This window comes from Blennius ocellaris (genome assembly GCF_963422515.1).
Source record: "Blennius ocellaris genome assembly, chromosome: 11".
Taxonomy (NCBI): domain Eukaryota; kingdom Metazoa; phylum Chordata; class Actinopteri; order Blenniiformes; family Blenniidae; genus Blennius; species Blennius ocellaris.
In genome coordinates, this window is record NC_137660.1 from 11,897,320 (window position 1) to 11,911,091 (window position 13,772).

Here is a 13,772-nt window from a genome sequence, read left to right on the forward strand (position 1 = left end):
AAATAAAGCGTGTTGAAGGTTGTTAAATGATGTCATTCAGCCTTCAAGGCCTTGGAAATCCATTGTCTCAGTGAAAAGAAAAAAAAAAATCTATGTTTTTGTAATCAAAGCATTTCAGTGGCCAAAACAACTCGGTGATAAATGACTTTTCTTTGGCACTCATGTTTGAAATATTAGCTGTTAACATGTGCATTCATGTCGTGAAAAGTGTTTTCCATCCCAATTTCTAACATGTGTGTAACACAATACTCCCCAAGTAAAGGCTCCTGTTGCTGGACCAAATATCTCACAATTATGTTCTCATGCTTTTAACTTTATCCTTCTCAAGTCATGACAAAGTCGAGACAGTAAAAAAAGTAATCGTTTTGCTGTGTTGGACAGATGAGACTGGATTAAATAACTGGTTTATTTGAAGCTATGCTAATTCGTCCTCCACCTTATCGAGTGTCTGATCCTGTACGATGTGAAGCCACATAAACTATAACAACTCAGTTGTCTCGTTTGTAAGAAAGCTTGATTATTGCCAAGACAGCTGCATGAGTCTTTGGGACAACCAACTGTGATTTGTAGTACGAATTCTGACAAGCAAATAGGGAACAAGAAATTTTGAAAGGCTGTCCGGTTTCGTCACTTCTGTTTGAATCCACAAAACTAAAATCGAACACAATTTTCAGTCATTGTGTATGCATATTGTTTACCTATAGCAAACTTAAATTTAAACAAAGCAAAACAAATCGTAACTATGACTTTATTGGTGTGTTTATTATTAACAAAATCTCAATGAGTGAATAATCTTTCCACTCAGCCGAACCAAATCATTTTGCACCCTAATATTTACTAAAGAGCAACTGCGTCAAAATATTATTATTGTAATCATGGCAAGACATGTTGAATAGTCTGCCTGTTGCCCGTCGTCTCCAAGGTTGATAGTTGTGGTTCATAACTGCCTGTTGACCATGAGACGACCTCAATTCACTTGTGCTGGTACTGTTTGTTTGATGCTATTTTTTCTACTCTTTGCTCTGTTGATAAGACAAAAGCGCTTATCATGTGTAAACTTTTCTCATTGTCACATTGCAAGCGTTAACTGAACTTGACAAGCAGCAATTAGAGAACATGTGACCTGTTTGAGTGTGGTGTTCGGAGCCAGTCTCTTCCAGAAGATTGCAGTGCGATCCCCTGGGTTCGTGCAAACAGTGGAAACCATTACAGATTATGGGAGGAGATGTTGTGTGCTGGTTTCTCATTTTCACACAGTAACAGAGGCTTGATGCCTCTCAAAGCCAAGATGGCTGCCAGGTGTCTCCAGTAAGCCACATGGAAGCCATTACACTCTTAGTGGTGATTAGAGGTCATGGTTACAAGCTCTTTACTGCTTTAGTCGTCCCCCTTTGCCGGCCACAGACACTCACACAGTGCTTGAATGGAAAAATTTAAAAAACTTGAAAATAGCAGCCTGACAAAGTTACAAGTGGAAATTTCTTTGAATGCAAGTTGCCGTTTACCAACATAGCCAACGTACCAAAACCAAAATCTGTTTGTGATGCTATTAATTTGTCAATTTAACCAAAGTGATGGTGTTGGTTACAGATCATTTAGTTTCCACCTAATTAACAATTTTGAGTTTTGGCTACTACCGTAGATGCAATATTTTTAAAAGCACTGGCAAACATGCAATATATGATTGATGGTTGGTTAAGGGAGGGGGGGGAGTGGATTTTCAGCTTCCTGTGTTAAAAGCCAACCCAACCAAATGAAGTGACCCAGACTCCAGGTTAATAAACACGCTTTACGAGTTTTTCCTTTCAAAGCGTGCAATCATAAAAGGAGCTGGAATGACATCAACTTGCCATGAGAAGAGACCATCACTAGGAAGAGCAACCGCTTACAAGGGGAGACATTACTTGCTTTTCTTCTTAATTGAGTGGATCTCAGATAATTAAAGAGACGTTTACATGAACGTGGAAAAAGCAATTTATTCAACGTTGGTGTCAAACCAGGAGGCTGCACATTTACCTCATTATTAGGATTTGTGAGGAAGCTTACAAGCAGATGATAATTGTATTTCAATATTTACCATATACTGAAGTTAATAAGCATAGTTGAATAATATATGCTGAATCTGTGGAATGGAAAAAAGAAGTTGGACAAGCCGTAAATGACTGAAAAACTGTACAAAGAAGCAGATGAGGTCTGCAGCCGGCTGTCACTAATTATAATGTCTGAGTTTAAACAGCCCGGGACTGTATGATCTCTGCTTTCAGATCCATCCATTAAACAGGCATCTGCAATGTCAACTGTCTACACCAGGGCTGCTGCTTCAATCCGTATTGTTTGATTCGTCTCTGTTTGATCAGCTCTTTTTGAAAAATTATTTACTGATGTATGAAGCTGTTTAGCAATAGGTTGAAAGAAAGGCTAATAATAAATGACCTCTCATTTTCACCACTGAGAATTGTTTTAACCCCAACGACGCTGCATTTAAAGTGGTCGTTGTTTTACCAATCGCATGCATTGGGATTCAGTGTTGCAATGTATTAAATTAATATTAACAGATGTCTGAGATATTTTGATCCACACTTCCTTGGATGAAGTCTTCCCTCATCATACTTTCTTGCAGCTTTGCAGCAAGCTCAGAAATTTACAGTCTCTACGGTCCTCCTCAGTTACTTGTAAAATAGTTTTGCAGCCATATTCAAACCTATCCTGTCAACTCATCAGGACCTGGAATGGCATGATTTCTTGACATAACCACCTTTGTTTTACAGTCCACTCCTCATGGCATGCATCACGGTTTGGAAATGCACACATGGGAGAAGGAGAAATTACATTCAGCTCAGATGCACATAAATATTGCCAACACTCGTGAAATAATGCATGCATATCTTGCCAGGAGTTTTAAAGAAGAAACCCACAAAAATGGCTTGGAAGACATTGGAAGCAATTGGCTTTCAAAGTCATATTTACTTGCTGCATAAACTGTTGCAGGTTAGCCAGGTTGCAGTCCCTTATAAAGTGTATGTCTGTGCTTTGTTTTCGCAGGAATCACCAGGATGTTCAGACAAGCAGGTGAGTTCTTTGAATTCACTTTAACACCAAATAAAAGTCAGGTACCTAATATATTGACACCCAAGGAGTTAGTTTATTCTAACTCCTCGGGTGTTATTTTGTTGAGGGACAATGTCATCAAAGTGGTTTCATCAGTTTGGGATTTCCTGAAACTTGCAGGCCAGGTATGTTATTTAGATATCAGAATCAAGGAGACAAAGATATAAAACCCTCAGAACTGTTGGTCTTGGTGACAATAACAGAAAGTCCAAATGATACATTTTCTAAGCAATCCCAGCTTCCACAGGCTAAGTACTTCTTTTTCTTCCATTAAAAAAGTCCCCTGTGTTAATCATTTGCTAGCCTGTTCATTTAATGTGGCCCAGACAGTATTTTAATTAGACTCAGTGGCTGGCTGTGCCTTTGTCCTCAACCGGACCAAACCAGAGCCAAGCACAGACACCCAGTCACTGGTCCTGGGATGACCTGGCCTGTTTTCTTTACCGAGTGCCCTGCCAACACCACGGGTTAGGAACAGGGCTGGCCTGGCTGGGAGTGGACAGGGGCCCCAGGGACCATGGGGACCCGAAGTGGGACACCAGAGAGACATGGGGGAGGAGGGGGAGGTGTGTGGACTTGATAAGCTTCCATTGTGGAGCTCCAGTAGTTAGAAATAAACTGGTCATTGTTTGACTAGTCAGTGTCCATCTTATCGCTCCACTTATCTGTCTGGTCCCACCCACCTCTCTGTCTGTGAGGATCTCTCTCTCTCTCTCTCTCTCGCTCTCTCTCTCTCTCTCTCTCTCTCTCTCTCTGCCCTTTGAATTCTCTCTCTGGCTCAAAACAAACAAGAGTGTTTGCATTAGTAGACCAGATAAACTTCAAATTGTTAATAATCCCTTATTCTGTTTTTATAGCCAATAAACTGATTCAAGTTGAGCTGAAATTTGGTGGTAAATACAGCTCTGGTTAGCTCTGGATCTCTTTCCGTCTCTTTGCTCCTTCCCCCAGTCTGTCTGTCTGTCTGTCTCTCCCTCTGTCTGTCTCCACTTCCACATTGAACAATGTTGAACAAACTCCACGATGGAATACGAGAAAGGCTGAATGGCTTTTGCTTGAGTTGGAATGGTCATTCTGTTCTTGGAAACAGATTTGCCTCTCTATTCTCTATCACAATGGAGGCTCGAAGGTTTTTAGGACAGACTTGTCAAACTCTGCTGACAGCCTGACGGCAGGTCAGGACCCCGCTACACATGTTGTTCTTTGCTGTTGTTTTTAGCCGCGCCAGCAGCCAGCCAGCTGCACTGATGAAATGGATTGCCACAACATTTTGCTTTTACTTGTGTGGTTTTATGTGTAAATGATTAAAAAATTGAAATTATTTTTCCCCCCTGACCAATGATGAGTTTTTATTGTACAATAGTTCATTGCCAATTGATGTGAGGATTTCAATCTGAAGTGACATTTTGCTCAGATCAATGTAATGTTTTTGTATTCTGATTTGTGGCGTTAAAGAGTACATAAAGTGATCCTCAAACATGAAACGTTTAACAAAAGCAGTAAAACAGGGTTTTTTGGCATTACATGAGTAAAACAGGGAGTCTTAATTCTATTTTTATATTCTGGACTTCTTTTCCACCTTAATGTTAAGATATTACACAGAGTGCCATTATAGTTCTATATTGAAGGGGAAAAAATGATATTTGAACAGCTAGTTTTTAGTGTGCCACTCTCATTGTACAATAAGTTGAGATCGATTGAGATAATCTATTGATCTTTTTCTCATTTATATTCCTCCTTTTCTCTCATTATTTTTCTCCTGGAAATATTTCTCGCGGCATCAGGCCCTCCTCATCACTCTTGGTCGTCTTTCACTCTGAGCTGCCCTGGCTCCCCAGGTATCTTTACTCTTTCTGTTTCTTGCTTTGCAGCTGCATATGTAGTTCTCCCAATCCAATCATATGGCTTTGGCACACAGTCTTGAAAAATCATGTTGTAGCTCACCTTGTTGTTACCAATGTCACCTTCCACATATGATCATCTGCATGAGCTGTTTTGCATCTTACAAACATGTTCTAGCCCTCCACCTGAATAATAATATAAATATATTTAATTTCCATATTTCCATCAATGAAGTACATTTAAGCTGGCATTCATTTTGTGAGCTCTACCATGTGTCTACTGGAAATTTCTGTTGTGTTTTGCTCTTTGCAGTAAGGAGAAGTCACGACAACAGCACGTCGATTGACATCTCCCGAGCCAACAGCTTAACCGATGAGCTAGACTACATGAGCGAGGACATTCCCATGCCTGTGCTGAATGCCAAAACTCAGTAAGTCCCAGAAAATTTCCCCTCCCTCTCTTTGAATGCCCCGTCTCCCTCCCATCCATCACCCCGCACTGACCTCCATTCTCTGATCCATAATATACTGATTTCCCTACTGGTCATAGTACCCAAAGGTCTTTTGTTAGAGCCAAGAGCCCTCTCTACCCGCTTTCCAAATGAAGTTGTCGAACTCTCTCGAGAGTTAGAGAGACTCTTGAGGGCCAATGCCATATCAGGTACAGAGAGTCATAAAGGGGATTACGCCTTCAGCCTTCAGAGAAATGTCAAAGAAATCCGCCTCAATGGGTTGTAGAACATGTTCTGGTACAGATGGCTTGTCACCACTCGCTCTTGTAATACTGAGAATTCACTGCTGTTGTTTTCCATGTGAAGTTCGAGTGCATGTCAATGGTCCACCCTTCCTCCTGTTGGCCATTCAAGTCATCTGCATCAATGAGAACCACAGCGTAATTAGATTTTCTTGGCTTCTTGTGTTGCAGCCGAGCATGTTGTTGACTGCACAGGCATGAACACTTTACCGCTTATTTATTCACTCTTTTGCTTTCCTTGTAATCATGTCAAGTAACCAGTATGCTTTCACGCTTGAACTATCAAGACTTAACAAAAGTGTTAACTTAAAGGCAAATGTGCTATCACTTCAGCCAGATTATGTGTTAATATGCCAGGCCAATGGGTAATACCGAGCCCTGTGGGTGTAAATGCAGAAGGTTATAGGCCTCAGGGAATAATGAGCTTTATTGAAGCTTGAGTGCTGTTTTGTATCTGTTAGTTGTTCTCAGCACATGAATAATAAATGCACTGGGTTCATACTATATGTCTGCCAGGGTGAGCTCAACACCCTTCCTCTCCCTGAGACGAGTGCTCAGAGGCAGCATGAGGTTTGGCTGTATTACTGTGCAACATGCAATGGTAGTGTGTGAAGTATTTTTTTAATTCTTTGTACTGTATTTACTTTTTGGTAGTGTACACTTCAGTGCAAAAGATAGGGCGTTGTTAATCAAGTAGAAATTGTCTTATTTTTCTGACTAGAACTTCTGGAACAAAAGAACATATAAAAGTGATCAGTGATTTAAAAAAAAAAGATTTTATCATGCACATGTGGTTTATATAACATGTACAATTCCATCCTCATATGAGATCAAGTTTACTGGTCAGTTGCTGAAATAATTCATGGTGATTTTTGCTGTGAAGTGTAGAAACCATACTCTTTTCGGTTTCTGTTCCTTCACCATTTTCCTCATGTTAACATCAAGAATTTGTTGGTAGTTTGTGGAATATATTATTCCTTCTTATTCTCCAAAGTGCAAACTTTGTTTGGGCTATCAGCCACAATACCCCAAAGGAGAGTAAGTCCCTCGTTGTGATTGACCAATTTATGCAGATTTTCTTCACTTCACACATGTGATTGTTGCTGGAAAAAACCCCAAACCTTGGTTTTACCTGAAGAGTCCACTTGCACTTGTTTTTATAATGGCCCTGGTTTGCTTTGGATCTTCTGCGTATTTTGGTCATGCTTCAGGGCCGCACAGAGAACAGAGCCATTCAAAATTAATCTGTAGATTAAGACTAATTGCCCACGGACACAGTCTGAATAAAAAACCCAAAGTCTCCTACTTTTCTCTCTTGGCCAAATGCAGCAGGAGAGACAAAAAGCTTGTCATCCTGCCACAACACTGGATGATGGATTGTTGGCTGAGCTTCACCGATCCAGTCTTTTCACCGATCCAGTGCTTAAAAAGTGATTCTGGATCTCTTTATACTTGGAAGGTGCTTTTGGCACCGACCAGCAGGAGACCAAGATCTGTGTATTTGCTTCACGTTGGTGTCCGGCCACAGGTTTCTTTTCTAAACAGCAGACATGCAGTTAAAATGTTAAAAATGTATAAGTAAAAAAATGTTTACTCATTGTTCCAGATTTGTTTTTGATGTCCACAGTACTATTAAATTGTCACTAATCTTAATCTACACTTTATTGATTTTACTTCCTGTTCCTTAATCAGTTATTAAAAAGAGCACATTGTGAGTGGGTTGTTTAGAAAAAAAAGAAAAGATTTGAAGTGCCAGAAAAAACAGGCGTCTTAAAGGTCCTTGGATTTCCATTTCATTGGCCGGCGAAATGTCACTTCTTAAATTTGTGAAACATTATTAACCAAAAAGTGAATGAATTTCACAAAGGCTGTTTATAACTAAGATTACATAGAGGGAAACATTCAAACTGTTCAATTTCGTTTTGACTTGTACCAGACACTCACTGTTTCTTATTGGATGCTTGTTTGGTTGTACTGGTTCTGATGTAAGAGCTTAACAATTTAAAAAAAATCTGAATGAAGATTGCTGTTGGTTCAGCCCCCCCCCCCCTCCTGTCAGCTTGCCCGGCAAATCTTCAGTCATCTCTGTCATGCTCTCCCATCTGCAGTATGCTGGCTTAAAAAAATAAATAAATAAAATCATTCTACTTTTTTTGAAATCTGCAAGTCGAGTGCACTTCAGGACAGAGCAACACAGAATCATTACCATGCCGAATGAAAACTTTGTATGACATCCAATTGTCTCCAGTTTTAGGTAATTCGTGTAAACAGCAGTCATGTGCTGTCTAAGAAAAGGAATTCCAGCAGTGAAACTAAAGCTTTGAGCAGCAGAAAGCATCCTCTCTTACCTGCAGGTTTGTTTGTTTTTTTTACTTTTTTTTTTTTTTTTTGTGGCTCTGGTCCAGAAGTCTTTTCTCCACACAGTACTTGGATTCCACAAGGTACTGTACTGGCTTTCCAGCAATTCTTTTCTTTCTCTTTGCTTTTCTTTGTCTCTGCAGCTCACCCTGATTTTATCTTTTGTTCAGAAGGACTTGATAGAAAAATTCAAATTTGATGAGCAGAAACTTCATGTAGCCTCAATGCTGAAAATTTGACACATGCTTCAATTCTGAAAAGTGTAATTGCAGTCACTCATATTTAATTTTTCTTGGTCAGTCTTGACTTTGCCCACTGTTGCACCTGTGTTGATATATTCATAGTAGTAATAGTGCATTTTAAAAAGGATTCAGTGCTCTGCTCGTTCTCTTAAATCATTAAGACTCGATGTTTATGTGTTTGTGTTAATTTTTATCAGTCAAAGATCTTATGGGCAGTGTCTCAACCCTTCATTAAATATACTACAGTCTTCGAACAGAAGGTGGCGCTGCTCTTTTACAGACTGCAGGCAGTGTGCTGTGATTGTGAGGTCTTCTTTGTCCATCACAGCCCTGGTATTCTTATCATTTTCATTGTCAGAGAGTACTAGAAAGTTGACTAGAGAGTACTTACAACATGTTTCAGTCAAGATGAGACTATCATTTATAAGATGCTATCCAGGATTGTACTCATTTAATCACAACAGAAGTGTGTAGCCACATGTTATACCTGGTAAATATGCATCTCTGTGAGCAGGTATGGGAGCCATCTCGCTTCTTTTTGAGTGACATCTGTGGTAATCTGATTGGACTCCTTCAGCATGTTTCCTCTCTTAACCTGAACACATGGGCATTTGTGTACACTTTTATGTTATCTTGCTTTTTTTCCCTATTGCATGCATCTATTTGACAGTTTGTGTGTGGGTGTGTGAGACCTCTGGGCAATAATCGCTGAGTGTGTGCGAACTACTCTTCACGCTACACGGGCAAACAGTGTGTATTTGTATCCACAGTGAGGACTGCTTTGCCCATAACTCAGCTGTAACAGGCCCGCTCAGATTTGGGCCTCACTGGGCACTCCCATAACAGCTGGTTTGTTTTTCCCCTGGTGTCACGCCACCAAGGACAGCACTGTCATTTTGGCATCCTTATCTGGATTTCTGCAGACAGCTACCAGTTCCACCCACAGTGCCCGAGGACACTCGTGTGTGCACACACCGTATCAGTTTTCTGTCATTTTATATTCAGGAACATTTCTGAGTTTCTCCACTCCGAGCTGAATGTAAATTTGCCTTGAGCTGGCTCGTTCCTCCATTTCGTTCGCTGCTTGTGCAAACAACCATTACACTGATATAGCTGGTATCTCTATTACGGCAGCTCCTTTGTGACCTGACTGATTGGAATATTACACTGTTTGCGTGGCTTTTCTGCAGGGGAGTACCTCCAAAGAGTGTGTGAGTATGTGGAGAGAGAGAGAAAGAGAGAGAGAGAGAGAGAGCTGGATGTGGTCTCTCTGGGCTTCTGAAAAGGAAGTTGTGCATGAATGTGCCCGCACACAACCATGTCTTGTAGTCTTAACTGAAAACATACACAAACACGCTCTTTCCTCTTCAAAAAGACATTTAAAATGTATTTATTTATTTCTTTTTAATTTATGATGATTAGCTTGTTTGATTGTTGAAAAACATTGCACAGTGTTATGTTGAATTTCATAAAAGATCTCAAATAGCAAACAAGCCCCATCGACGCTCAAAACAACCTCACATGTAGAGCACTTGCTCTGAGGTCGTCAACATGTTTCTTCCTTTGTTATTGTAAACACTATTCCCTCACTATTTGTTTACTCGCTTCTTCGCAAATGAGGCTTGATTCTGCTGTGATTGAGACAAACAGTGATTTCCTTGGATTGTGTGAACGCAGCAGTACGTGTGAGAACCAAGTGGCTTGGCGGTTCAGTGTCATGCTTTGTGCCTTTTACACGCTGATGATGTAAGTATCTGAGATTTAGTTGTGTAATTGTGAAATTTAGTGGTTGACTGTTGAATTAAATCATAACAAACCCCAGCAAGGCTGCTGATCTTAAATCTACTCCGAGGCGCACCGATGTTTGGGCTCTCTGAGAATGAGTAGATTGTGCTTCTTAGGCCCCAAACAGCGGAAGGCCTTGTTTAGCTGATTTGCAGTGATTGTGTCCTTTCTTCCTCAACCTGTGCTTCACATTTTTCTGTCCCAGTTCTCTATCCCAAACAGCCGTGTCTCTCAGCCTTTAATTGTGGATCAGCAGAAATCTTGTTACCTGAGGCGGTCGACCCTCACTGGGTGTGGACCCGGGCCCTCTTCCCCCCTCTTCACCCTCCTTTTGGTCTCCTCTCAGACCTGTAAAGTCCAGCATAGGCCACCTGCAGGCAGACCTTAATTAGTTCCCCTCTCACAAGCTAGCAGGAGATAAACAATGAAAGCCCACTGCTGCACCACAGGAGGGTTTGCAGGCAGACACACATGCATCATGGCCTGTCCTCTTCAAGTAGGGGCCTCTCTCCACTGAGCAACTGGCATCTTTTGTGCACAGCTCTGAACAAATTGACTTTTTGTCTGCATTGCCTCTATATGCCTGTCTTGCACACTGTACTGTGATATTGATGGCACGGAGAGTTGTTTCAAACGTATGGTGTTTAGTCAAGAGGAAGAATCTGAAGTACATTACTACTGGCTGTCACAGGAGTCTTTTTAAACCTTGAAGATTGTCACTTTGACAAATGTTTGTGCACAGCCCCCACCCCTTCAAATGAACACTCCCCCACCCCCAACCACCTTTCCTCAACTTTGTGCTCAAAATGATGTGGCGATTATTAAGCTATATTGCAGTGATTTATACAGAATTCAACAGATAATACAAAGTGACACGTCGAGTGAATTCTCTTCACACTTTTGGCTTTACTGGCAAGTAAAAGAATGACCCAACAGGCAAGCCACAAATGCACATGTGTGCACATACAGACGGATGAGGTAAGATCGGCCTCCTGCCCTGAAGAAAGAAAGGCTGACCCTGTGGTGCTTTATGAAAAGATAGAAAAAGAAACAAAAAAAGAAAAGAACTAATTGTACCCCAGCTCCTTGACTTTATGCCAATTTCCAGGGCATTAAAAAAAGACAGAAAAGTCTTGAGGGAGTAAAAACAACCACACACTGATTCATATTCTCCGGGCAACAGAACTTCACATGGAGGCATTCACTGTTTAATCTCATCACAGACTCTGTTTTTCTTTAATGTGCTTGCTGACCTTCACACCACCTTCTCTGGCCTGGGTATATTAGAAATACTTGAATTGTTCTTCCTTGGCCAGGATGTATTTCAACTGTTAATAAATGCTACAGTTAAGCTGACAGCACTGTGTAACCAACACCGACATTGGCTTAGTTTTACAAGCAGGGTGTTGTTGGTGGATGTTTGCTTCAGGGTTTGCATGCCTTCAGTCAAAACACATCAAAAACATAATTTCTCCCATCACGCTATATCTGCTTTTGGTACTCTGCACACCTCTCAGGATCCCTTCAAAGCTGAGTCATGCCACCTGCAGAAACTTTGAATGACTCTGCGGGGATGGGAAGCAGTAAAGATCGGCAGAGAGCGGGGAACACATGGCTAACTTTATTGAGTGGTGCAGCAGGACTCATCTACCTCCTATCATTAATAGGATGATGGTGTAATTTTAGGAGAGAGTTGAGAGTGAGAGAGAGAGAGAGAGAGAGAGAGAGAGAGAGAGAGAGAGAGAGAGAGAGAGAGAGAGAGAGAACGGTAAACAAACCCATAAACATCCATAGTGAGAGTGTTTTAAAATATGTTGCAGTACAAGTTCTTTGGTGTCAATTTGAATATGGGAAAACAGACCTTTTCAAACCTGCTGTAGTAAAGAAAAAATTCTACTTTTCTCGATTGACACATTATTTACTCTCACTGAAAGGTGGAAGGATGAGGTGATGTGGGCTAAAGGTTTATGATTAACACAGAGCATTTTTCTTGATGGAGCACAATTCATAACAATGTGATTCAGAGTGATTCACACCATCAAATACAACATAGTGACAATGCAGAATAAAAACCCATTATGAACAGTGAATTAATATTAGCTATACAGATTAGATGTACATTTGAACTGAAGATATCAAATTGCTTTTTATGAAATAGGTTTTAGTACAATCAGTCATGAAATAGCAAGTAAATGCCTCTACCAGGCATCCTGTATTACTTTTTTATTCCCTCCCGATTTCAAAGCTGTTAACATTGTAAATTACAAGAAGTTCAGTATTCAGCCTAAAAATTTTAAATGATGACTTACTTTCACAAATGAGATTGTGAGATTTGGCAGTCCTGCTTTACTTAGATTTTAAAAGAAACTTGTGATGTTTCTGTTTTTTTTTTTTTTTTTTTTTGTAATTATTGATTGAAGTCACTGTGATGGGGAGATGTGTTCTATCCAATCCTTTGTTAAAAACAACTCAGCGTGTGATATGTAGACCAGAGGGGGGTAAATCACTCTCAGCAACATTTATATGACATAAAGATACTGTGCTGGATAACATGATATTCGATAGTGTTCATGTTAAAACAGGATTTACAGCATTTTTTTAAAAATATATTGTCATGTGTTGCACATCTATTTCCACACTCTAAAATGGCTTGGAAAGACTTTACTGGGAAATTTGTGGATTTATGTATTTTATAATTTAATTGGGGAAAAAGCAGTACTCAGGAGGCAGCAGTTGTCGTTTGTCGAATCAATTCGATTATATTAAATTGGAGACGCATAGGATATGATAAATATGACAAAAATATCACATGTCAATCAGAATCATGTTGTTTTGTGACTTTTTCAACTACAATGGACACTTTGTCACATAAGGTGAGAGAAGACACACGGTGAAAAAGGGAAGTGCATCCGTGTCAGCCCTGTGGCATCCCCTGGCCTGAAAACCACGATATAATGTGGTCTGTTTATACTGCTCTGCTGTGAAACCAGATCATTGGCCACTGGAGTAAATTCTATCACCCGAGGCCAAAATAGGAATCTGCAAGCCATCTTTCATGGCCTGGACGTCACACCCACAGCATTAAAAGACATTTTCATGAAATGCTTGAAGACTGTGCTGAGTCGTGTCTGACACTGGCCATCCCGGAGTAATGAAGGCCCTCGTACTGCTCCTGTGGGAGTTTTCTCCTCCTGTCAGTGGTACTGGCCATTCTGGAAGCGTTTTATTATGAGGGACCATCAGTGGCTTAAGGAGCGGCCCACTTTACGGCCTCTCGCCGCAGGTTGGAAAATCCAGAGACTCAGCAAACAAGTGTCACATAAATGAAGCCTCCAAGACTAAATGAAAAGAGTCCTCACAACATGATCTCCAACTGCCACATCCAGATCGTTTCCTGCTCCGCGCACAGCAGCTTTAAAACATAAGAGCAGCTCTCCCGGACCTATTAGCATGGATGGAAGCTGCCGGGAGAGCTCACAGTGGTATGGACTGAAGTGAGCCCATCACAGCATGCTGGTTTACTAAGTATCCCGGTGTGGTCGGGTGTTTTAGGGCTCAGTCCAAAATCAGCATTAATAACAACCCATGAGCAAGGCCAGACATGGTGCCAGACCGCGCAGCCTTCAGAGCTGTAGCAGGAAGAATACAATTTCATAAACTCCAGTTCAATGTTCTTGTGTCTGA

The 13,772-nt window shown here is 40.8% G+C and overlaps 1 protein-coding gene across 1 annotated transcript in view; it reads left to right on the forward strand.

Annotated features, from left to right (window-relative positions):
* kcnq1.2 (potassium voltage-gated channel, KQT-like subfamily, member 1.2) overlaps nt 1-13,772 on the forward strand; it is a gene marked incomplete at its 5' end in the record, with an annotated part of 161,813 nt that overhangs the window by 24,370 nt on the left and 123,671 nt on the right. Inside the window, 3 exons of the mRNA XM_080505410.1 lie at nt 3,043-3,069; nt 4,893-4,946; nt 5,263-5,380. Coding sequence (XP_080361536.1) covers nt 3,043-3,069; nt 4,893-4,946; nt 5,263-5,380 — 199 coding nt within the window. The remainder of the gene's footprint in view (nt 1-3,042; nt 3,070-4,892; nt 4,947-5,262; nt 5,381-13,772) is intronic.